Source organism: Paralichthys olivaceus, chromosome 13, assembly GCF_024713975.1.
Source record: "Paralichthys olivaceus isolate ysfri-2021 chromosome 13, ASM2471397v2, whole genome shotgun sequence".
Taxonomy (NCBI): Eukaryota; Metazoa; Chordata; class Actinopteri; order Pleuronectiformes; family Paralichthyidae; genus Paralichthys; species Paralichthys olivaceus.
In genome coordinates, this window is record NC_091105.1 from 3,451,949 (window position 1) to 3,479,233 (window position 27,285).

The 27,285-nt window shown below is 41.9% G+C and overlaps 1 protein-coding gene across 1 annotated transcript in view; it reads right to left on the reverse strand.

The window, feature by feature from the left end:
• Positions 1–1,630: 1,630 nt before the first annotated feature.
• agmo (alkylglycerol monooxygenase) overlaps positions 1,631–27,285 on the reverse strand; it is a 39,111-nt gene continuing 13,456 nt past the window's right edge. The window contains exons 4-13 of the mRNA XM_069537669.1: positions 26,275–26,378; positions 25,532–25,627; positions 23,632–23,698; positions 23,232–23,297; positions 21,640–21,719; positions 21,117–21,251; positions 19,268–19,384; positions 16,133–16,215; positions 14,693–14,798; positions 1,631–2,427 (exon numbers count right to left, since the gene is read on the reverse strand). Coding sequence (XP_069393770.1) covers positions 2,347–2,427; positions 14,693–14,798; positions 16,133–16,215; positions 19,268–19,384; positions 21,117–21,251; positions 21,640–21,719; positions 23,232–23,297; positions 23,632–23,698; positions 25,532–25,627; positions 26,275–26,378 — 935 coding nt within the window. The 3' untranslated portion in view covers positions 1,631–2,346. The remainder of the gene's footprint in view (positions 2,428–14,692; positions 14,799–16,132; positions 16,216–19,267; positions 19,385–21,116; positions 21,252–21,639; positions 21,720–23,231; positions 23,298–23,631; positions 23,699–25,531; positions 25,628–26,274; positions 26,379–27,285) is intronic.

A 27,285-nucleotide genomic window follows, 5' to 3' on the forward strand; every position in this document is an offset into this window, starting at 1 on the left:
GTTTTTAACGGCTCGACTCGTCAAGAGAGTTATGGGGTACAGTATAGATCGGCTTTTATTTCTGCTTTAAAGCTAAATTAGAAATTAGAAAGTAGAACGACCCTGAACAGAGCGCGTTTATCTGCCAAGGCCCCGATATTAAAGAAAAGGATAAAAAAGTAATGGATCCTTCGTCCAGACCCTACAGCAGCTGAGAAAAACTCCCAAATCACAAGATCCAGGTTTTTATAAGGATCTCTCCACTCAGACATCTGTCCCCTAAATATTTCAGGTTTTTAAAATCAAGCTCCATAAATGATTTTCCTGGGAAATCTCGATTTTACAGAAAGTCAAAATCTGATCTGCCCCCTGATCCAGATCTGCAACACAACTATCAGGTTCTTTCTTGGCCCATCTCACATCCTTCCAGCAAGTTTCACAGAAAAAATGTTTCGTAGTTTTTCCTTAATCCTGCAAAAAAAACAACAACCAAACAGACAGGTGCAAACACAAGCTCCTATGTGCAGATAATAATAATGAATCAAATAAGAGCCCACAGGGCCTCGTAAAAACACGTCCCACTGCTCCTCTTCCATCCTCTCCTTGTCTAGAAATGGTTTATAGAAATAGATTGAACATTAACGAGCCTGAAACCGTGTTAACTGTCTCATCACTGTCACGTTAATCAGTGAAAGCACCGTGTTACAGCAGAAGTACAATTTTAAATACGCACATACAACAGGGAGCGCTGACACTGATACGAGTAACGAAGCACAATATTAAAATCAAAGAAACAACATCAAGCGTCGACGCTTGTTTCTTCTCATAGATTCTCTGAACAAAAAACTTGAACAGCAGTGAATCAGCCAGTTTCTCTAAAAAATAAAAAAGTAAAGAGAGTTTCGATGAAAACCAAGTAAAAACCACATTATTCCTGATTATAAAAAAATTATAATAAGATGACAGATGATTGGTGACAGTGTGATCACATAGACATGAACAGAGACCAGCAGGTTCCTGCTCTGTGCAGGTTGAACTGGAGCTGACGTGATTGTAACAGTCACAATGAACTTCACACTGCGTTGTGAAAATATCCTATATCTATTTATCTTACACATTCACTGTGTATCCAGATGACACAGCTGTTATCTGCATCTGTTCGATCCACTCAAACTTTGTTGTTCCGCTAAACCACCGTGACGCTCCTGCACACAACGCCATCTGTGGACCTGTTAATCTGACGCATCATTAACATTCACACCTGCTTGGGCTCCTTCGCCTTTTTCCACACACACACATCAGATGTGAACAGATATCTTCATAATCAACATTACACAATGTCACACTGATTTGTATTATTACTCTCATGTGATGTCACTTCACAGTGGATGTTGTGTAACTGTACATTATTGGTGGTTTTCACTTAGTTGTAGTATAAAAATACAACTGTATAGATACACACACATATATATAAATAAGAGTATAATACTATAACATATTAGTCTATGCATATATTTATATAGTTGTATTATACTGCATGTTTATACACACAAATATACTTTATATATTCATTTGGAATTTCCCCCTGGGGACAAATAACGTTGTTTTGGATTTGAATTAATATACAATACACATATACACACACACTCTCTACATGTTAATATATATGTTTTATTAATACTGTATACAGATTTACAGTAATGTAATAATGGGGAAATAAAACCAACTTATTCCATAAAACACTTTGATAAAACACCTAAACTTACAATCAGTTGATCTTTTGACCTCAGACTCATGTTTTCCAGAGATGTGAGAAGCTCAAAACATCAGTTCACGTCTGTACGTCTCAGTGACGAGAGAGCGAAGATGCTGATTTAACGGACAGAGTTGCCGGGAACAGCCACAGAGGGAATAACAGCACCATCTGCTGTGGACAGTCTGCTGCTCCCACACAAGATCTGGAGCTGCGGGATGAACTCATATGAAACATTTCACACTGCACAACCTCCACGGCTTCAATATTCTGTCGGCCCTTCGTGCATTTTTAAGGGAAAATCTAAATATGGAGACTGGTGAAGCTGAAAATGTACAGTGTTGTGCAATATTGCAGATGAACAGCAAAATTAAAAGGCATCAATGTGAAGAGGTATACTGTGTGTTGTATAGATAAAGCTGAAAATGTTTCTGTACACAGTGGCTCATAGTAAATATAAACAGGTTAATAGATTAGTTCTTAGCCCTGCAACATTTAATTCTTAACACAAAAAAAAAGAAAATAATTAAGTTATTAGTTTAATATGTCATATGGTTAAATTTAAAGTTAGTTCATTAGTTATAATTAAACAAAAGTTCTGCGTCAGATTGAGTTCAGTTGATTTTCTTCTTGATGCTGAGCAGCTGCGAGAAACTCTGCAGGGCCCAGTACAGCAGAGAGAGGGAGACAAAGGCCTGGACAAGACAGAGACAAGAGACAAGAGACAGACTGAAAATCAGATTCAACATAAGGTGAAACTTCGTCGAGACTCAGAATTACTAACTAAGTAAGAGCATCATCATAAACATGTACATTGGATGTTTTGTATTCCGGTTTTTATTCGTCCTGTTTGTGAAGCACTTTGCACCAGCTCATTTAAAATGAACTGTACAACTAAAGTCATCATTATTATAATTATTATTATTATATAACCTTCCAAATGTAAAACATGATCTGCACTGAGTGAAAAAAAAAAAGCTGCAGTGACATTAAAAAGAGAATTAATGTTAAATTGATTTATGATTATTGAACCCCGATGAGAAACCTGAGCGAGAGTCTGTAATTAAAAGAAAACAGTGAGACCCTTCGGAGGCTCCGGGTCTCTGGACGATGCAGAAAGTGGAATCGGAGGTTACGGAGCAGGTCTTCTCCCCAGATGCTCTGGAGAAGGGGTCAGGGAGGTCGCCGCCATAGGGGACCTGGCTATTCAGAGAGAGTAACAGAAACAGCCCTCGCCTCCGCCCCCCCGCTGAGTTTCTGGCCCATAAACTGCATCCTACATCGCAACTCCAGCCAAAACCAGCCCGCTGTCCATCACAGGCAGAGAGGCCTGATGGGAAAAAAAGTAATGTTTCCTCCTGGACACGGCAGCTGTTTTCCTCCGAGAGCGAGCGAGCGAGTGAGAGAGAGAGAGAGAGAGAGAACAACACACACCACCTCTCTCTTCTTTTCTACCGCTCACCTGCTCCGACACTGACAGAGAAGAGAAACCCAACGACAGACGAAACAAAGGTAGAGAAGGGATTTATCGGCCGTGTGAAGAGACTGGAAACACGTCCACACTCCTTTTCTCTCAAGAGGCCCTGATCCTTTAATTAACCGCTGAACATTTCTCTTTCTTTCTTTCTTTGCTCAGACTTTACAAAACATGCCCTCATAATTTATACGGTTTTTAACTCCAAACCAGAAATAAATCATATCATAAATCTGTGTTCAGTCCAGTGCAGAATGTAAATCAGTATTACTTAAGTACAGGTTTTAAGTTACTTGCACTTGTGAGACTATTCCATACTTCTTTATGCTTTTACAGCAGTTCATTTTAGAGAGAAAATATTGTAGTTTTTACTCCACTACATTTACTTTAAAGGTGTAGTTATTGTAGTTGTGTAGTTTGTTACTTTAACATCCTGAAACTTTAACTCATGATCTATGAAAATGTTCAGAAAACTGTTAAAATGGGCTCTTTCAGATATACAACATTTCAACTACTGCTTACATATTAAAGCACTAGGCGTTCAGGAGTTTTTAAGTACTCCTATATTTAAGTAAAGTTACTTATAAGGATCATTTTAGTGTAGTATAGCACATTTCACTCCAGTTAAGTATCCAAGTACTACTTCCACCACCATTCAAACAAAGTAAAGATACAAAACTTTTAAAATATGTTAAATAATACTGAACCCCAACTATAAGATGATCCCATAAATTTAAAAATGATAAAATTTAGATTTATTAATTATAATTAATTATGGTTATAAATTGCTGTGATTAAATTTTTCCATACTCTTTTATTTTTTATCCTCAAAAAGATAAAAATGAAAATCAATAATAATGTTTGCAAAAGATTGTACTGTACAAATCTAAAGAATTTATAGAGTTACGCATAAACACATAAATCTTTTTAAAAACTGTGGTTTGATTGTTTGATTTTCCAACAACCTCAGAACTTCTTTATTTATACTATTTTATTAAGAAATATTTCCACGCTCAAATAACTGTGAGGAGAAGTGTAGAAAGTATCTGCACATTTAAAAGATAAAAACTGCAGAACTGACAGAACGTGTTCATGTAGAATCCACCAGGTACCGAGGCCACGTGATGAGTTTTTCAGCTTCACTAGATGTTTTTATTCTAACTTTTCCAGCAGGTTTAGCAGATCTTGTGGGCAGCTCAGTGTCTCACAGGGGGAATCAGACATAAAACCCAAAATTAAAATTGTATTGATGTTTGAATTCCAGCAAAACGTTCTGGATGAAGTCGTTTCACAACCCTCTTGTCCTGGTAAAGTCCACTTAATACAATTTAAACATGATGGCTTACAAGTCCAAATTCCCTGAAGGGAAAACAGATGGAAGATTAGAAAATAACATGGAGCTGCGTTGCGTCCATCTCGGAGACGGATTGGGATCGGGAGCGGAGCGCCGGCTTGGCAGAACCTCACAAATCACATTTCACTGAAACACGATAGAGGTTTCTATCAAAGCCGCATGTTGAGGGCACCTATTTTTCGCCGTTTCCATTTCTCCTCGTTTGCCCCTCTACGTTACAATTTAATGGACTCTGTAGGAAATCCATGTGGGACAGATTACACAGTGGAAGGAAGCGGGTTTGATCGTCTACAAATAAGCACTACGGCCAGACAGCAGCGGTTCCCAAAGTGGAGATCTCAGCAAATCAGCTCACACTCACTTTGTTTTGGGCAGAAAGTACTTTGTTAAGGGTAGTAATACAAAAAGCCACAAACCTGTGGTTCTCGTAGATTTTCGTCTTTGTTGAGTTTTATTTTCTCAAAGATGCAGAGGATCGTTTTTTTATTTTCTCCAGCTCCACTGAAGCAGATGAGGTGAACAGCTAGTGCCTTGCTCAAGAGCTTCTCAGAATTACAGATTCAGGGCTGTTTCTAGTCTGGTTCAGTGATTGTTTATACACATCTGAAAAATCTATTTTGTGTCAGCTCCTCAGAGGATGAACCGTGAAGATCTTGATTATCTGAATTTCATCTGTCAGCAAGTTTTGTACTTGTTTCACTTTTCCAACACTTTAACTTTTAACCTGTGTGAAATAAAGTCTTAGCTTCACCACTTCATCTGTGCGATTTATCCTCAGGAGACAATGATGATATATTACGATGATAATGGTATGAGCACTTTCTTGACTGCCCCCTGGTGGCTGGTTGCACTACAGGTCATAAACCCTGCCTCCTCCATGTTAGCAATTAAAAAGTCGATGGTTTCTGTCATTTCTGTTATTTGTTATCACACTGAAGTTTTCATGATTCTAATTAGTTTGCTTTTAATTGGTTAATCGATGCTTGATATTGATGCTGAGACTGACTTGCGATTGGTCGAGCCACGGCTCCAGACTCTGGCTCCTAATGACACCATCAGACTGAAAGAGTAGCAAACTAGATTATGGATATAGAAGATAAAGGTTTTATATCCAGTTACATATCAAACGTGATTGAAATTCCAAAACTTAATTAACAATTAAAAGCAAATATTTGACCAACGATGATTTCACGTTGATTAGTAAGTGTCACATGAGCACACACAGCAAAATAAAAGTATGGAGAAGAAAGTAAAGTATTTCTTTTTTCTTTTTTTTCCATGTGTTTCACGATGGAGGAAACATGTTAATACTTTAGCAGCCTGACATGAATTAGAGTTTATTTGCAAATCTTACTCGAAAGTAAAACATAAAAATATCGTCCATCTGCAGCTCATGTGTTACAAAAAGATATCTGTGCCGACCTTCAGAACAACAATGCTCAAACTCTACATTAACCAGAGGCGAGTCAGGTGTCGCTGATGGACACGAAGCATCGAGCTCTGGGCTCAAACCCTCTGGTGACTGTCTTCCAGCTTTCAGCGGGTTAACATGGCAGAGCCTCGCTGCTCCAGCTGCACTCGTGATTGAAACGAAAACACGGCAGAATGGCTGCTGTCAGACGTGTGATATATGACCTGTAATGGGATGTTTCCAGAACTCCCTCTCCATATGGCTGCCTACAGTCCACCGGACCTGGCCTGAGCTGTATCGGAAAATAATTCTGAGCTTAACCTGGCTGCAGTGTGGAGACGAGTGGGTGGAAGCTGCTGCATCTGGACATTTCTAAACCGGTGAAAATAAACCGCAGGAAGTATCTGTAAATTCTGTTCGATCCTGAGAACCTCTCTTTATACACGGCCTGAAGCGAAATTTTCGGATTTTGTTTTATTCTGTAAAAGAATCAGGTGAAAAACACGGCCGTGTGCATTTCCTTACAACTAACTGTAATTGTTGAGAGTAAGACAACAACGATGCAGTGACAGTTTTGTGCACCCTCATCGAAATGGCAAAGGAAAACACAGACGTGTGTGTATCGAACATTCACGTCTCTAAACCCACAGAGGATTCACCAGCTGCATGTGGCTGCAGCAGAAATGTATTATTGAATCAATATCTCTGATCAATACATCGGTCAGATCATGAGTGATAACGGTGAGTAGCTTCCTACAGAGCCGGAAAGAGGACCACGTGAAATACACAACTTATTCCAGGTCAGTCAATAACACCAACACACACACACACGTACACCGTCACACATGCAAAGTCTAAGTAGATGTTACACTTTTGTAGAAACACATGAAATGCAGAAATACACATGTGCAGCAGTGTTTGCCTTCGCCTGCACACATGTGTAGAAACATGTACCCTCCACAGAGACACACACACACACACACACACACACACACACACATACAAAAGAGGACTTCCTGTCTGTTCATTATGAGCAGATATACAGTCTCTGTGCTCGGGCAGTTTGAGCAGACTCAGGAAGGATACGCTGAGCAGGTTAACGTCCCACAAGAGAGTCAGTTTAATGCCTGCTCTGTAGCACAGCCATGAGAAATATCGCCATCACACTCCCACACACATGCACACAAGCACACACACACAACACAACACACACACAACACACACACACAACACACACACACTTGGTGAAAGTGCAGCAGAACTCGAGATGTGATTAAATGCAAATTTAGAAAGATACAGGTGTTTTTCTTTTTCACATCTGGGATCTATTCTCGTTTACCATGTGTCTGTCGAGGGTCGGATGTAAGGTCAACGACGACTCATAAGAATCATGGACCACACGTCTCTGGGTGGCTGCACTGGCAGCCCTGTGGGTTAAAAGCGCACTAGCTGGTGGACATTTGGGAGGGTGGGGAGGACAGGAAGTTACATTTACTTCCATAAAATCAAGCCCTTCGGAGCAAAGACAAAAATGTCTGGTTCCGCGGTGGATTAGTTCAATGGGATTTCTCAGAGCAGATGAACGAGTCTCCGAGGGCCTGTAAGGAGTGTATCTTTACTCCGACTCCTTTCATCCATCCCAGGATATTTATAAAAACATTCCTACTGCAGTTTGAAGCCAATGGCTCTTGAAGCCATTCCGCGTTCTTGCCACATGTGTGGCATTGTGGGTAATCAACATGGCCAATTTGTAGTAATGCAACACAAATGGTGCAGCTGTAATCAGCTAAACAAACAGAAACATGTCTCATCTCTGCCTGCTTGGTTCAAGGTGTTGGAAGAGCTGGCACCTCATTTAGGTTTATTTGTCTAAGACGTTGAAATGTAAAAATCTGGCCGACTCACGAACATTTGCCACAAAGATAATGAGTCAACCTGCAAGGCTGGTCGAAAAGTGCAAGGCTGAAAAGGCCATGAGGCAAAAAAACCAAAACAATGCTTTCTAAAAAATAAAATTCATCAGCTCAACTTGCTGCGTCACAGAAGAAAACCTCTCTGTTCCAAACAGTCGGGTCAGGACCGGTGCGGGGAGAATATCCGTCACCTTAAAGAGCAGCTCCACGGAGTCACGACCTCTGAGAGGGAGAATGAGGTCTGGAGCAGTCAGGTCGAGTATAAGGTTCACAGCAGGTAACTGACGAGGACGAGGTGGAGACGACACGAGGATCAGTTAAAGGCCTTTTGGAGGTTCAGGATTTCAGGACGGTCAGAACAGAGACTTCAGGTTCGTGGAGTCACACGGACTCATGGTCAACAGTCTGACGCCATCTCCTCTGCTGCTGCAACATTCGACCATGCACAAGTTGCCGTTGCGCTGAAAGGAGACACAAGAAGCTTTTCCTTCCTCTCAAGTGTTCCACGGGATTTTGCCTACGCCACTAAATTAGGTTTGTCAGTGGGATTACTGGGGCGGGGGGGCTTTGGGCCAAGGAAGAATTCAATTTGAGACTAGATTCAATTAAGGAGGTCAATCCAGGGATTTCTTTCGACCACTTTTCTTTAACATTGCATTAGTCGTGATGGAGATGTACCCTCTCCAAGTGTCATCCTAGTTTGTGCATGTAAAAGTTGTGCCAAGGTAAAAAGCCCAAAGTCTCTCGTAGAGGAGGCTTTAAAGAGACAAGACCAGGTGTTTGAGACGGAGGCTGAACAGAGGAGCTGCTGCGATGGACAGGATGAGGAGAGTGATGTGTTTTCTGAAAGAGCTTTTAAACCGTTTTAATTAAAAACACATAAAGCTGAATATGAGCAGAATACGTCCCCTTTAAAAACTGTAGCCAACAAATCAACAGCCGGCGCTTTGAACAGCCAGTTTAAGTGTCCAAACCTTTGCCAGGGACTGCAGGCCACTGTTTGTGCAGCACAAATATGTTTGTCACTGAGTTTTGGACGGAGGTGAAAGAGAAAGTTAGTGGGTCGAGGAAATCAAAGAGCAATCAATAATTAACAGGGAGGGGACCACACAAAGTCAGCATGAGTGTAAAGATGTTTCAGTCTCTGAGAGGCACACGCTGGGTCCACATGCCAGCCAACATGACATCACTGTGATATTTTACAGATACAAAACAGAGTCTGCAGAGCCTGGCACGAAAACTAGGCAGTGGGCCTTAAAATGTGGTTGAGTACATTTATTAAAAAAGTCTTCAAGAGCTCAACGTCACGCTGCAAAAAGAAAAACAACATCGTCCACACAGTTACTGACGCTATTTAGGGGATGTGGTGGTGGGACCAATCCAGTTTGGACATATTTCTGAGATAGTGTCTTAAATCATTTTAATCATCTTAAATTGTTTCTGCTTTCAAAGAAGTAGATGGACAGTGTTTATATAAAGCAGTGCTGTGCATAGTACTGAACTAACCACTATAGTGTTTGAGTTTCAGGCCCAACTCTGCTACATTTTAACATGACGTCCACTTTCTGAGGGAACTTCTGAGAGAAACCTGAAAAAGCTGCTGCTCGTCCAGATGTTTTAGTCTGAGACGTTTGGAAACGATGATGCTGTCACGTAGATAAGATCTACCTACAATGACAGAAACCATCTTTGAGAAAAATGTATTTAACGAGTACTATGTCTTTTTAATTCTGCTCATGCACCTCCCATTTACTAACATGGAGGAGACAGGGTCTAAGACTCATCGGGGGTGCTTAAGCTTCACTTTAAGGCAGCTTTCAATTGTAGCTTCAGTGTTATGCTCAGGAATACCTTGGAGGGACTCATATCAGGGCTTAGAAAGATGGACTGATGCATCTGCTGAAAAAATATGCAACCATGGATCTTCTCATTACACATAGTTGGACAGCAGGGAATAATATTATCGTCATTCAGTCTTTTTGTGACCGTGTCTATTCCCAACTTTGCAACGTTAGATCTGAAGTCCGTCCAAAGCTGTAACCTCCTATGGCTCAGAGATCCCTGGCAGAACGAGACATTTTCCAGCTCACTTTTGGCAGGAAACTGAGGCTATTGTGAAAAAGGGTCCATGAAGAATGTCTTTTTACTACAATATGAGACGTGTGATGGTTAGCCAGTGTGCCAGAGAGCGTCGTGAGGAGACGGAGATTAATAAACCGAGAGCAGAGTGATGAAAGCTCACACTGGAAGAAGGATCACTAAATTAATATGCTGCGGCTCCACTGATAGATTCTACATTAAAAAATCATTGACTTATTTATACTTGAATTTGCGAGCAGACGTCTTTGGAAATTGGCTTTACAGTTCTTTACAGTTCCGTGAAATCAGGAGGAGGAGGAGGACAAACACCGCAGCAAAAATCATCAGGTTCAATCAGGTTCACATGTTGGCTCCGAGGCCGCATCATAAACTGGACGACTGTTGTGTTTCACCCATGAATTAAAGCACAAATAGGAAGACATTTTCAAAAGAAAGTCGACGCTGGCCGCAGAAAGTAACCCCGGGAAAGCCAAACTAAACACGGCGAGAAAACCCCCAAAGGGCCAATTGCTGTTGGATTTCCATCGCTTTACCTGGCAAGTGGTTTGACAACATAAACCAAGCGGTTACTCTTTGACGGGCACGATCCCCTGCACATTGAGTGATAATATTTCACACTGTGTACGGTCTACCGCCCCGCTGTTTACTCCAACGGAACAGTCCTACCCAGCGTTTCTCTTTCAAATCCCTCCATTTTCTCCATGGGAGGAGATTTCCTTTCCTTTCCATTCCTGCGAGCTCTCGGGTGATGTCATGCTCACAGAGTTTCCACAGCTCCACACGGTCCTGTTAACCTCAGCCCTGCTTCTCGCTACCACACATTCCTGCTTCAGGAAAAAAGAAAAAAGAAGAAAGGTCCGCTAACCTCCTGCACCTGAGACCTGGGGAGTGGAAACGACACCCTCAGATAACGGCCACCTCTCGCCTTGTGTCATCTTATCTGCCGGCTCAGGGCTGCGAGGGCGGGCGGGGAAGAAACCACTTTGTGGCGAGCTGGGGCCTTTTGTTTTTGACATGAACTTCATAATATTGTTCTGACCTCCTCCTTTTGGCCGAGCAGCATTTGTCTTTCCCTTTACAGTCTGGCAGACAGCGGCTCTTGTGAGATTGGAAAACACAATCAGCACAGAGATGAAAAGATGGAAAATCCAGTGGGGCTTAGAAAACAAATGAAATGGCTTCGATTTAGATTTTTGATTCATACGGATTAGGTAGATTTAGATGTTCCTCTCCAGTGTCACACATGAGCTAATCTACCACTGAAACCTTCTTGTAGCTGCTGACATCTAAATGTGGAGGGCAACTTTTTACAATTCTATTTTTCCGATTTTTGATTTCCAGCTATAAAAATAAAACCTGAGAGCTGAACTCTTTTAAAACAACAGGAAGTCAAATATTTTTTCTGGAGGAATTCAGCCCAAATGCTTCCTGCAAAAGCCAGAATGGCTCCCAGCAAAGACAGGTGTAATTTTATGAGCTCTCCTCTGAAATTACTGGAACCTCACTGGCAGGTCGAGGCCGTTTAAAAAAACCAAAAAATCAATTACTCTCAGATATCCAGCGTCTACGTTCAGCGCTGCAGCGTGTTTCCCTGTGCCTTCAGGCAAAACCAGGGGCCCGAACACTTACACAACCATGTTACATCATTACAGTCCAAACTTCACAAGTGGCCCCCCCGACACTCACTCACTGAAATACTGAGCATGTGGACACACAAATAGAAAAGAGGGTGGAACAAGGAACACGATAAAACAATCAGGTACAACAGACGGCAGACTGAGATTAATCTCTGTTGGCAGGTTTTCATGAAGGTGCTGATTTACACAAATGCTGTGAAGGTAGTTCCGATTATTTTGTCAACTCCACGTCTATAAAAGTGCAGAGCCAGACTGAAATGGATCTTGGAGGCAGATGCCAAATGTATCCTTCAACTATAAATAAAAAGAAAACACAAATACAAACAAATTTAACTATAACTATTTTGAAACCTGATCAAGAGTAATTATTTTCAAGCAGAGAGGCCTTTACTGCTTTATTTATATAATCTGATAATTGAAGATGTCACTTCAGTATTTTTACATAAAATTTGTCTATAAAATGCTCAGCAGAATATTCAGGAGTGAAAAATAATGATCCACCGCAGTTATGTCTGCTACAGCACCATCATGTGAAAGAGCCTTATAATGTTGAGTCATTAAATAAGAACTCACAACCGAAGGAACTTAAATTACCTAAGACCAAAGGGTCATGAACCACCGCAGCTCATTCACACACACACACACACACACACACTGTTACCAGCCTCGTAGCGTCTGCAGCGGCGAGGCCTTCATGCGAGCCGAGCAGACGTGGGTTTCGGGCGGGTGAGTGGGCGGCTGGGAGCGAGAGGCAGCCCTGGTTTACAGGTCAAGCCTTCAGCTTTACAAGGGAAATCTCCAGAGCCACTATAAATACCACTGTGAGCTTTAAGGGTGCAGTATATCACACCACTGGGTTTCGAGGACCACAGACCGACCTCGTTTTTGTAGGTTTTTTTGTAGTCCCCCCCCCTTTTCCTAACTGTACGGCCACATGAGCCTGAATACAATTAAATGTGAATTGCCCCCCCCCCCCTCCATTTCAAGTGACTGTTAATTGATTGGCCCGACTTCAAAACACGCCCTCCCCCTGCAACAAAGAGCCGCCCGCTCACCTCACGCGTCAGAGCCGTATATCATTAAAGAACCTTAAAGGTTTGGGAGGGGGGGGGGGGGGTCTTTTCTTCTCTTTGCTGTAGTTCTGAACAAAGGGCACAAATATGTCAAGAACCATTTCAAGTCAATCGTGAGGATTTTCAATGAGCCCCACCTGCGAGCACGACATTTATTCAGCTCAGTCTGATGTACTGCGACTTGAAATGAGGCCTAATGATCCGCTTAAGGAAACGGCTGCATAAAACCTGCAGTGCTGTCAAAGTGACACGGCCGCGCAGCATGTGCAGCATAAATCAAGATCTTTCTCTGGCTGCGAAGCCGACTGGACGTGCACTTCACTTGAGACAGGGCTTTAAAAAAATTATAATTCATTCAGTTTTATTTCATTTTTTACGGTGAGAAAAAGAAAAAGGAGGGAAACCCTCCAATTGTCTTTTGAGCACCTGAGCAAAGCAGATGTGGAGTCAGAACAATAAAAGCAGCGATTCAGGGCTCACGTGCAAATCTCATCAGCCAGCGGCAGTTAGCAGCAGACCACACTAATTGGTTCCAGAGGTGTTCCTCTCGTTCACACCGGCTGAGATGGCGAGCAGCGACGGCAGGCGGAGAGGTGGTGGGGGGGCTGAGGTAGTGAACGTAATGAGAGGTCAGCCGCCATCTACAGTCGGGCTGCCAGAGTCAGAAAGGAACGCCAATTTTATGGTCAATTGGGCAACGCATCTGGACTCGTAGATCACAGGGCTGCAGGGCTGGACTTAACACCCAGCTCGCACATATTACACACACACACACACTCAAAACAGACCACACAACACACACAATCACAGGCAAGAGGCTGAAACACACACAGAAGGGATATATATATATGGAATATATATACAGTATATAAAGATTTTCCTCCCACTATCAAGAACTGAAGAAAAAATAACCCTGAGACGAATGCAAGTCCAGCTGATACACACACTCGACATGACCTCTGGGAGTTTGTCTTTCACACCAGCAACAAATCCTCTTTGTTATTCAGGTGAGAGGTGGAACAGCCGGGTGCAGCAGACAGAGACAGGAAGTGACGTATTAACTCTGAATGCGGAGCGTCTGACTTGGACATTTGCATTCACGTGTGCGCCTCCTCTGGAGAAAATACGGAGCAACTGCAGGGTTCAGTGCGTGCATTTTCACTTTTTTGTTTTGTCCATGTTCCATCCGCTAACATGGAGGAGGCCGGGTATGTGACCAATACTGCAGCCAGCCAGGAGGGGCAACACTTTCTAGGAGCGTCCATGTCGTCCACCTTAACACGCAGCCTGAGGTTAGAACAACATATTGTAGAGTTCTCTGGACACAAACAGTTTTTCCTCTTCCATGATGAACAGGACGCTAATGGAGAGCGGCAGGCAAGAGGCCAAACTTCAGTGTAAAACCAAATGAACGAGCAATTTCCACATTATGTCATTAAGCAGGAACTATTAAACAGTTTTGGGAATTGTTTTGGAAGATTGTGTAAGACGATCACAGGCTCCAGCTCAGCGACGTAAACGGACCCTGAGGTGAGACTGTTTTTTTTCTGACCTCTGAACCTCAACTGTTCAGCCACAAGAGACAGGAAGTGGTCGGACAGAGAAAAACAGAAATTTGAACATGTACAATTTTATGACATTCGAGCAAACTGATGATGAGCGATGATGATGATGTGCTGGGATTATTATGGGTCTGAAGACGTCTCGTGACCACGAGTTACGTCCATTTCAACTGTGGGTCAACAAACATCACATTTGTGTCTGGACATTATGAGTCCATCAGGAATATTTCAAAACTATACCATTTATCATTTGAGGGTTGTGGGGGGAGCTGGAGCCAATTGGACGAGAGGAGGAGAAGTCCATAGATTTAATATATTAAAGTCTGTTTACCGGTCTTGAGGATAAACTACTGCATATGTGAAAAAGTTCTGCAAGATTTTTTTTTAGTTCAACAACACTGAAACACTCTTTAACACACACTGCAGGTTGACTTACCTCTGTGGTCACAGCCATTGACGGCAGCAGGGGCGCCACATATCCATACCTCTGCATTGTCACCATGACGACACAGCGTAGCATCTCCAAGACAGCAGCCCTCGGCCTGAGCGTGAGGACACATCAATGAGACACAACACGGAGGCTTGGTGACATTTCAGATCCGACATCCTGACCTTTGCTGACCATCACCTCTGACTTCCTACACCCCTGAGAAGATTCCCGGGCTATTAATCAGTAGGTCGACATCGATGATGCAAAACAAAAGGTATGTCGAGGTGATTAAATCACTTATTAGATGTTTAGTTTGTCCCTGAGTTTTGAGTTTTTACTGCCGGGTTTCATCAGCTCAGCTCAGTTTGTAGACGAAGAGGAGGCGTCTGCTAACCTGACAGATTCCAGCTCATTAACGCCAACATTCAATCCAATCTGGGAACTCAAATGATGAAGGAAAATAAGAAAAGTCACTGAAAGAGTTCAGTCAAACAGCTGTTGTAATTCCAGCTGTGTGGTTTTTTTTTAAACCTGATTTTACGATAGTCCCGTCACAGTAACCAGACTCCGTTCTTATGGATTTTCCACCTGTCTGCTGATATAATTTGATATTAAATGAATCTAATGCTTTGCAAATAATGTAATAATACTAATATTAACATTATATAATGTGATGAATCTGCCTGCGTCAAAGATCCATGTCTGGACTTGGACTTCCTGAATGGTTCAACCATTTAAAAAAAAGGGCTGCAAATCATAATCTATCAACTGACAAGAAATTAAATATCTAATAAAGTTTCTATAGTTGTCAAAATCTATTCTGAATCAAAATCGGGGCTGATGCTTCAACATGTTTTCAACTAATGAGAACTAACATTAATTAGTTTGATTTAAATCTAACACAACCCATGGAGCTTGTCCTCATCATGTTATCATGAGGTAACACATCAACTCTTTCCTATAAATAATCAATAAACTGTGAGGTTCTTCAATGTTTAGCGTGTTCAGTTTGAGACTTGAGCAGAGCTGTTGATGCTCCGTTGGTTTAATCTGCTTTCCTCGTCAACTGGCCACTAAACTTAACAAACACAATATAGATCAAACAAACGCTGACGCATACGCATGCAGAGGTTTGAATTCAAACAGATCAAAGTCAAAGTCAAACAGGATTTTGAATCCGAACTCACATGACAGCCACACTTAAAATCAATTTAATTCAAAAATCCGGAGTCAAAGCTCTAATTTTCCGTTGACTGAATCATTTCTCGATCACTATTAGCAGAGGCATGTTTTTCTCGATCTATATCTTTATAGTCACCTTGAAACCTCCAGAATAGTTTTTTCTCTTAATTCCAAATCCAGACTCTTCCTTTCTCAACAGTTTCCACTGAAATGTGGAACATGCTTCTATAGAAGTGAACCCATGAAGAGATGACGGCACTGTACCTCTGGTCCATGAGGAAGCCCAGGGCGGTGAGAGTGAGCAGGATGTAGCTGGTCATCCCCAGAATGGTCAACTGGGACAGCATCTAGAATCGAGGTGCACACGGATGCCATGAGAAATGTGGTCGGGGAAAAAACACATTAGAATTTAAACCTTAAATCAATATCATGGCTGGTTGGGTTTCGCTCACAGGAGACCTGACTGGGAGAGCGGTCGTAAACCGCTGTTTGACTGTTTACCTGACGCTGCCAACACAAACACGTCTGACCTTCAGAGTAAGTGTACTGGCACATACAGGATCCTGCATCAAAATGCACACCGCCTCTTACTTTACGCCGCCTAGTTTACATAGACGCTCTAATCATTCCAGATGGGCCTCGACGGAGTGAGGGGGGGGGGGGGGGGGGACTTGACCACAGTGTAGGAGACAGCAGTTTGAATCCCGATAGCTTCAAAACGGAGCCAAAACAACCAGCGTTGGAGCAGAAATCCCATGCAGATTCTCACCGACCTTTTTCCGAGCTCTGTGGGATGCGCGCACACAAACAGACGCGCACAAACACACAAAGTACAGAACGTGATGTACGGTCTAATTGGTGTTCTCTAACCTACGGCCTTGGCTGAGGGCAGCAGCTGGAATCCCCGTGTCTCTTGAGGATGCCGTGGGCTGTCAGCTTAGGTTTGTATTTCTCCGACACTCAATACAGAACCTAACAGCCAAATCTCACTGGCAGCTCCCATACGGCGCGGACCCAGAAGGCCTTATATAGTAAACAGAAAATCAACCCATCAACAGGATGCAATAGAACAATGTTTTTTTAAGTGTTTATCCAAGAGTCGTAATCCATAAGCCCCATAAGAGCCGTATTATCTGAGCCCTCACAGGGGAAAGATGATATGATTATGTTTTCCGTGAATCAAACGGGGGGGAATTTTGGGCTAGATCCATTTATCTGGCTGACGGAAAAAGAGACGCTCCAGACTGTCAAAGTTTGTTAAAGCTGAGCCATCATTCCATCAGAGTTTAAAGGCTACGGATACAGTTATTTTTAGTGCGAGGTGTAATAAGCAGAGAATTATTTTGGTATCAAAGGTTATGTGAACTTATCTGTGTTTAATAACTGCAGGGGCTCAGCAGAACACACAGGCTCGGTCCCATAATCCTTATTTATTTTGAGTTTTAACACAATTAATCACCCTGGGGTCCACGGGATTGGGTCACTTCGCCCCAGAGAAAATCCTCCTCAGATCCGTCAGTGTGGTCACATTTACAGGACGAAGTGGAGGGATGTGATTTGTGCTTTTTGTAACCGTGTTAATTTTTAATGTGATCGAGTGTCGAGCTGCAGCGACGCCAATGAAAGTGAACATCTGGTGGCAGCGCTCTGATTGTGTTGCTCTATTTGTCCCCTGAGACGAAGCAGATTAACTCATTACTCAGGTTGTTGCTGCAGACGTTGAAGTTCATGACGTGTTAATCACACAGATACTTTTGATTATTCACTATTTGTCACCAAACTTTGATTGGAGATTAAAAAATTGGGAATAATTGGAAACATTTAATTCAAAACAACCTTGAAAATGTTGGTAGCTGAGTTTCCGAGTTGTCATCACTTCTAAACCAATTAACATAATTTAATAATCGGCTTTTAAACCAGGCCCCGATTAAGGGGACGCCTCCTTTCATCTCGAAGGCTCCCTTTCATCTGTGAGAAACAAAAGCTCCAACAAGTGGTTCCTTCGTAGGTCAAACTATCCGAGGATTCATTGTGCTTTAGTGACAAAACGTTTTTCAGACACATGTCAACTAAACTAAGCAGCTATAAACATGTTAAATAAAACAAGAGGCACTGAGGGCGTGTCCAACAGCGGTCGGACGGGACAAGCTGGTGAGGAAATCCTCGGCCGACCAGATCATCTCATTTCGAAGACCGCCCCCAACTGTTTTTACGTTTTTTAAACGTGCACACATTTAAAGTTTTCTACATTCTTGTCAAACCTGATCTCCGTTATTATGTTAATATTGGAACGAGGAGTACAGGTGTTGTTAAAATGCTGTTATTTGTCGCTCTTTGCACCTTTAAATTGCATCTGATCGCTCTTCAAGTCCTTCTACATGAAAACATTTACGTTCTGAGAGGAGCAGTCTTCGCTTGGTCGATTCCCCTCTCTGCCTCTAATAGCAACTGTTGAGGAAACCTATAATAAAACGTACATGTTGGCTGGCTGATGATGTAATTGAAGAGTAGCCTCACTTGTTTGAAATAACCATGTTTTCATGAATTAACGCAAAGCCCATAAATTGTCCAGGCAGTGTATCATCAATTGTCAAGCTAAATAAGTGGCTAGCAAACATGTGGGTATAAATATACAACGGCCACATGATTTATTGTTTGGCCGGAGAGCTCACTTTGTTATTTTCCCTCCAAGTCCTGATTGCTGCATCCTGAAGGCTATTTGGGTTGGGAAATGGTTGACTCGACAATTAAGGCGTTTGTGTTCACTGCTGGACCACCAGCTGGTGTTTCATTCGCCAAGAGGGAGGGGACCCTCGACCCTGGAAGGGAGGTGTGTGTGTTTGCGTGTGAATGTGTGTGTGAGGGGACCACAACTGAAGGAGCACCATGAAGGTAGTGATCACAAAAAGACAGGCCGTTTTATTTGGGAGTTTGAAGGGGCTGGGCGGGACGGCACTTTTTGGCTAACCAAAACTATGCCTAGGGAACAACGCCTTCCAAAGATAACTGCTGAGGAGACCTGCTTCTCTCTTTTTTTTGTCCGGAGGAGGAGGAAGGGGGTCCTTTGGCTCGTCGAGTGGAAAATAATAGACAAAGGTTGTTCTAAAGGGGAATGCCGATCAGTCATTCTGTCATGATGTTAGACAGAACTAGTCTTTTCCTGCTGGCTAAGTAAAGGACTCTGTCCGACCGTGGAGCAGCCACAACAAACTGCATAATTGGGTGAAATAATGTTGGCAAACAAACACGCAGCACTCAGCCTTAAATTAAGAGCCCCGGACCACCTTGTCATACTTTACATGAGAGATTACAGTAGCCTAAACATCTAGGCAGCGTGTGAGCAGATTTTAGAAATTAGAGAAGTCAGCATGATCACATTTTCATATTTATTATACTTACCGTCTTGTTTTCAAACAAATCATGGTAACTCCGCAGCACGAGCAGGAAATGTAAGACCACATAAACTTGTAAAAGCAGCGACCAGCTGGGATTGTAAGCCACTTCCTTTCCGGTTACCTGCACAAGGAAAATAAAACAAGTTCTCAAATCCCACATTTTCTGGTCAGATTCTCACTGCGGATGATGTGGAATGAAACTTCACTTTTAAAGAAACATTTTATAAAACAGTGCAGTGAGAAGAAGAACTTGTTCTGTGGATGGACTGTAAATAAAGATGATCCTCTGCCACCCACCAGGGGGAAACCAAGGTGCTTTGGCTTTAATTTCAGGGAGGCATCATGTCATCCATCTTTATTTACAGTGAATGGTTTCGTGTGTGACACCAGAATTAAACTAATAATCAAAACAATAACAAAAGACCTAGTTTGACGACGCTGTGAAGCAGCGTGGGATCATGGGAGTTGTTGTCTTCACCTACATTGACAATGAAAATCTACTGTTACCTTGAATAAAATTGTGGATTTCTCTGGGTTTGAACATTTTGAATAATGTAAATACAAAACGTCAACCAAATATATGACACAGCGGTTTTAATGAAGAGCTGTTACATATTAGATCTTTAACTAGGAGGCAGATAAGGGGAAAAAAACACAAAACCACTTGAAAACAACACTGAGTCAGTGTGAATGTCTGGACCTTTAAAAAGGAAAATCTAAACTAATAAAAATCATGGACAGAAACTTTGTCGGCCAAATGTTGAAGCCAAAACAGCCTTAAATTTGTCTTACGACCTTTTCCCACTTCTAAAATCCTGGTGCAAATTATCTTGTTGTGTTCCATCTACAAAGTCGTCCAGGATTTATTGTGTGTAGCGGTTTCCCCTCAAACACTGAGGAACATATGAGTCTTTCTGTACGAGCTCCCTGAGTCATTTGTCCTCTATGTGTCTGCATTTGCATCCAAACGATAACTGATTAGGCCTGAGGGCTTCATGCCGAAACTGCCGTGCTCTTTGGGGAATGAAGTACATGAAAAAAATAAAAAGAGAACAGGCCAATCACAGATTCCTGAGTCTCAGTCTGGGGGTTTCCCAGGATTCAGAGGATCCAAACCACCACATGTGGGTTCCCCCCGCATCCCATCCCCAACCCTGTAGGTATTCCAGCCTGCTGCTCTGCTTAATCTCAAAGAGCTGAAACACGTTCAACCCTCTCTCCTCCTTTTACTCCCCACTCTTTGCTCTCTCTCTCTCTCTCTCTCTCTCTCTCTCCCTCACCGGCAGATATCAATGAGCAGACGTCTAAGCGAAGCCCTTTCAAGATATTTCAGTTCAATTCCAGCTCTGGCCATGTTTAGAATCACCCCGCTGGGTTTAAGGGGCCAATTTAATCACAAAGGCAAAGGGTTAGAGTTAGCTTTTCTTTTTTTTTTTCCAAGTGTGAAGCATGAGGAAGCGAAATATGTGACACCATCAGCGTTATTTCAAAGCTAACCACGGAGAGTTCAACTGGAGCCTGTATTTCTCTCTGCACACACACACACACACAAAACACACACAACACACACAGACACACACAGCATGCGGTTTTAATCCCGCAGACTGCATTTAAAAGATGGTGAAAATGAACTTTTTGTGTTCCCTCTACAAAGGCTTTACAGCTTTTTATTTGATGTGGCAGTTCCTTGTAAAACGTGTAGAATATGTGAATCCTTCAATGAGGAATGCTCTGCGTCATTTAGTCCTGTGCTTTCAGTGCATCACGTGATGGGTAATGACGCCTGACGACTTTATTATGAAAATATGCCACCTTCAGGAGCGATCACGGAAACATGAGGTTGTTTTACAGACCTGGGGATTGTCGACGTAGTCTCCCAGACGAGATTTACCAGGTTTCCAGCTCGGACCTTTGATGAAAGTTGACAGTTTGTCGCTGATGGTTTTGTAGGTTTTGGACTTGTTCCACAAATAGGAATAGTAGTGCAACTACAGGAGAGAAAAAGAAAGTCGAACGTCAATACAAAATCAAGTGCTACATCAGCGTTAATGAAGCCATAACTGTGATAATCAATCCGGAGTAGAAATGTTTCTGCTTTCATTGGACAGGACGTGGCTCACGCTGCGCTCTGCCAACAGCGAGGGCAGCAAAAATAATCACAACATCCACCTCCTCGCCTTTTGGTTTTATTGGCCTCCTTCACCTCAGCTGGGCAGTGTGTTTGGAGTGGAGTAATAATGTTATGGTTACAACACGGCCACTCAGCCAACAAAGGAAACATGAGCTCACGTCTCATCTACTGGAAGTGTTTATACTCGGATGGCCGGCCGATGGCCCACTTATGTCCCCACGCTAACGACAGACAGTGGGTCTTACCTGAACATAGAGGATTTCAAATGTTTTGATCGGGAACACCAGGCCAAACACCACTTTATCCGACTCCGCAGCAAAAGTACCTGGAGAACACAACCACAGATTAAATGGATCCATGCAGGACTGTGATTCACAGAACCAGCGGACATGGACACTCGGAGTCATGTTTCAGACCATCGCTCAAATCTAAGTCCAAATTTTCATTCTTCTTTAACTCAGCTTTGGTCTCCACCTGTTTCTGAGAAAATGGGGAACTGAGCCAGTATCTGTGGTATAAAAGTATAACTACATACCTACTGTGTATCTATAATTGTTCAGTGTACACATCAAGTTATTTACTCACTGTCCTTATTTTTGTTTAAATTATTTTTTTTCCAATCCTGATGAACTGCAGAGCAAATTCAGAGGTTTTCAATAAAAGCCAAAGGTTGAAGCTCTCAAGCTGTTTTTATTTAATGTCTCTTATTTGTGGTTTTTACAAAAAGATGCTCATGGGTTTTAACAGGCACATTAGATCTTAATGGAGATTTACCAAACTTCTGTGAGGGCAGACAAAACTTCAAACTTATGAATACAATCTAAAACTTGAGATCGCAGGATGAAACTCTTAAAACTGTTTGAATTCAATGAACTAGAATAAATGTCTAAACCTCAAAATTTAATCTGTTACCTCTCACTGACGTTTGATGCAAAATTGCTGAGTCGAGTAAAGCTACAGGCAAACCTGCAGTTTACAGAGTCACTGTTTCCCTTCATGTTGATGTAATAAATGGTGATACCACAACTTTTGGTTTCCATTAAATAGCAAGTAATGAGAGGGCAGCCCTCCACCAGCGCAGGTTCTATATGAACCCATAACTTCTCGTAGCCTTAAATCTTATGCACTCAACACTTTATGTGCTAAATTTAATGTGACAGTAATTAATTACCATGACAAACAAATAAAAGCAAATCTAAATTTTACAGAGCAAAACTTTAAATATATAACTGGTAAGTCATAAATCTGAAGCTTGGCTCTGCTGTAACACTTAATCCTCGGCAGGACTTTCACTTTGACGGCTTTCTCCTGACGTCTTTGACAGCGTGAGACAGTAAACAGCACAGACTGTGAACAAAGATCCAATACGAGCGAAGCAATCTTGAGAGTTTGACGTCGTTTGGAGCCAAAGACTGAGCAGTAGAGATCGTGATCCGCGTACGAGATGGAGCACTCGACCAATCACGATTCAGTCTCAACTGTCAATCATGACAAACTTGTCAGACGCGTCCACCGGTGTGATTAGAACAACTTCAAATGAGGGATTTCATTTGACGTGTACTTTGACTTTTTAAGTCCAATTTGCTCACATGGAGGAAGCAGGTTAACTACTCCAGCCAGCCACCAGGGGGCGATAGGAATGTTTTGGCTCATTTTATGGGAACTGTGATGTCGACCTTCTCTGTGTTAATTGAATCCTACTGTCCGGTGCAAGTAATAATTAAATTAAATTAATATAACTACCTAACATGTGAATAGCCACACAAGTTATTTTAACTACTAGTAACTGATTTGAAAAAGCAACAACAAGAGAAAGAAGCAAATTAGAGATTCTTACCGAACAATCTGTCCCATATGATCAGAATTCCTCCGTAGTTCTTGTCAATACAATAAAGGTTCCTCCCTGTTGAGAGAAACGTCAGTGAAGTTGCCACAGACGTTATTTGACTTCTAAAAAAAACCACAGAAATCCTTGGAACCAAATGCTCCCGTTCATTCCAATATCTCATGTTTTCCCACGACCAAGTGGTCAACCTGCCAGCAAAGATACCGACTGGACCAAATTAAACACGACCACAAATAACCAAGTTCCACCGTGGCCAGACATCGAGCTCTCGGGCTCCTCATGGTCTTGGTGAAACATAAAAGCTTAGTCTTAGAAATCCTGGCAGTAGAAACATAACAACATAAGAGGATTAGGTTGTCACTTTCATTCATGAAACACAAACTTATCTCACCGTGATGAACTCTGTGGTGTTTCGGGGTGTTGAAGACCCACTCCAAAGGTCCGAGGTCTCTGATGACCTGAAGGACGTAAAATACACATTCAAACTTAAAGTAATAATATTCTTCTTAGAGACCTGACCTGCTGACCTGACCCCAGACACAACAACAGAACAAAACAAACCGTCAACACATAGTTGCTGTAAAACAATACAACACACAACTCGTCTGAATAATCGAATTGACAATCAAAGTGCAAATAATAAACAACTGTCAGAAAACTGCACTGCACCTTTGTCACACCCATAATAGAAAAGGTTCTTCCGCTGGGGAGCATGAACATCTGCAGTAAATGTCAGGGCAGTGATCAGTGAGAGATCGATCAGGTTTAATTTAACCTCTGATGTGCATGAATAGCAAAGTTCTGCACATTTGAAGGTTGTAGCTTAAGTATACGAATAACTGTGGCGAGCTGTTTATATAATTTTAAAGCATTCGCGAAAATTCTTTATCTTATTTATTTTACTGATCATTTTAAAAAAAAAGAGCAACAGTTATTTATTTCATCTCAACATTAAACGGGAATGATGAGACGTTCTGGGACATGTTAACACTGTTATTAACGATTAAACCTATAAACACACACAGAGAAAACACGCACATGTCGTCTAATACAAACAACATGAGAACATTCTGCATATAAACCTCACATGAAACCTTGACTTCTCTTAGACATCCACCAGATGCAGCATCAAAGATCGCAGAGGTCACGCTGAGCATATTTCACACACTTCAAGTTTCTCTTTTGGTCGTGTCGGAGATATTTTGATGTTTCCCATCGATACGGCCGACCCCCTTAATCTGGAGAAACGTGCACGGCTGCACAGCGTTTCTCTGTGATTCATTATTTCCATGTAATGGCTGCGTCTGGCAGTCGAGCTTGAGAGTTTTATATCGAATGAAAAGGGGTCTCCACCACTTCACTACGGCTGCAGAGAATAGTGCGCCAATAAATTACATGACATCAAAAAAAAAAAAAAAAAAAACCCATAAAGGAGGCATAAATTACATCCCCTCAGAAAATCGTGACTATTATGACTGTTTTCACTAATAGTGCACTAAAAGATGGAGGGCGTTCCAAATCCATTCATTCCCTCTAACGATCTCTGGGATTGTAAAAGTGATACTCCCAGTCACTTTAAAGGCAGACAGAGCGGTCATGCTTCTGTTTGGAATATTTCATAAAATCTCATTATTTTTTATTGAATACAGGTTCCACTGCAACACTGACTCTACAAAGTCCCGACGCAGAAGACGGATTAGTATTGGCACGGGGGGGAAAGATAACTTTACAGACTTTTCTCTCCGGCCAGACAAACTCTCACAGTACTGGAGCTGGACGCTGATTGATATTTTAAACGTATTCATGTTCTCCACACTGACAAACATGGTTTTAAAGACCCTGAGTATAATTCAGGATTGATTGTTATTAATCATTTATTTCATGTCTCAAAATGTTAATTTTTCTTTATTTTCCTTCATATTTCTTTTACCTACACCCTTTAGTAACGTGTGTGTTGTGCATCATTATTCAATATAACTCCCGTTTATCAAGGTACATGTGTTTTCATGGGAAGTTTTGTTTATTAGCATCCTATTTTCATGAATCCACGTGTCCCAAATCTTGATTTCATAGAACTATGATTAACAATAAAAGATAAAAAGGATTAAATATCTACTATGATTCTATCAACTCATTCTTTTTTATTTAAAACAATTATGGGATGATGAATGCAACAATCCAGAGCCACTGGGAGGTAAAATACATTACAAGAGGACAGGTGGTTGCTGTCGGAGCCTCAAATAAATTCCCAAACACACATTAAAGACATTAAAGAGTAAGTGAATGTTTACCTCTGTGTGGATCCAGAACTGGTAGAGCAGGTTTAACTGTATGTGAACAGCAAACATTGACGGAGGAACAGCCAGAGCCATGGGCATGTAGAAGATCTGAAGAGAGGTGGGGGGGTTCATTAATTCACTTCACACCCGACAGATATAAGACGTCTTCACAGCAGCAGAAGTTTCCAGCCCAGTGTTTACTTTGATATACTACGAAAGAGTATTAGAGCCACTTCAAAAAGATCACGGTGACTTTGAGAATATAGTATATATATATATATATTATTACAACCTTATTCTTGAAATACTTGAAAGACTTTTTTAGAATTGCCCTCTGGGGACGAATAAAGTTGTTTAGAATTTGAATATGTTCAAAACTTTCCTACACATTCACGTCAAGCATTAGAACTGATACAAACATTGTGAGTCATTTCCTCTCAACTGAAGATGTGAATATTAATAAAATTTAGTTTTATTTCTTAATGAGGCTCAATCGTTTCATAAACTAAATAGTCCATTTGCTGGAGACTATTTTTTAGTCGTAAATGAAGGAACATATTTGGGACTGTTTCAAAATAAGTTCCCATATATATTTTTAATCAAGGAAACAGTGCGTGTTTTATAGTTTTGGCACCGGGGAATAAAAAATAAAGGCTTTAGACACGTACTTGTTGGATAAATTTGTTTCCCATTAATAAATGCTATTTCCTGACAATAAGAAAAAAAAAACTTGAACGGAACAAATGAGGCGTTACCCATGATGCAAGCTGCTGTGTGAGGGACTGTCTGAGGGCGGTGGTGAGGTTGTAGTGCTCTGAACTGTGGTGAACCTGGTGAGCAGCCCACAGGATGGCCACCTCTGCAGAAAAACACATCAGCATAAAACATGAGTCCAAGAGTCCTGATCTAATGGGAGGTTATCGCTTCATCCACGTTCTCAAGACTGTTGCAGAGCCACCAGCAGACGTGTAACCGTGCACGGAGAAACTCAGCGCAGGCCTCAACCACTCACACACATTCGGCTGCTTTTACATCACCACCACCGGTGATTTATCTCAACAATCAACCTCGCTTCTCCCCAAGATAAGTAACTGGACACCTTCACGCCCCAGAAGGAGCCATTTTGCTGCTGCTCCTGGCCGCCGGCCGTCATGAAAACCCGAGGCTTGAGTTTAGCTGGCCACAGGGGGGGTGGGGTGGGGGGAGGGTGTCAGGCTATTATGACGGCGGGTATTCGGGTGCAGCTGGTTAACGTCCAGTCCGGTGTCCCAGAGCTCCAGTTTACATTCCTCCGCTGTGTTGTGATACTTGCTACATTAATATCTGTGTTACACTTCATTTTAACATCCAAAGGGAACATGCTTGTTAAGTTTCACTGGATCTGCGGGCCGTTTCCGGACCACCCCGTCTGGTCTGTGCTTTTTGGCACCTCCCGTCCGCTTTGGCTTCTGCAGTCGTACAAGAACCAACTGTATCCTTCGAATATCACAGGACCACAAACGCCAGGAGTGTTGTGTTCTTTGTAATGAAAGCAGCACAAGTTATAAGATGAAGTTGAAGTTTCACATTGATGTGTGATGGGATTTGTCATGAAGAGATCAATTATACAACAATTAAACTTGAATTTAAAAAGCAAGATTAAAAAAAACATGAAGATTGTGTTATTCAAGAAGCAAAATAGAAGCTAACATGTTCTACCAGTGAACTTTAGCTGTTTCCTTTCAGTTTTTCTGCTTAGATCTTCAAATATATATCATCAAAAACTT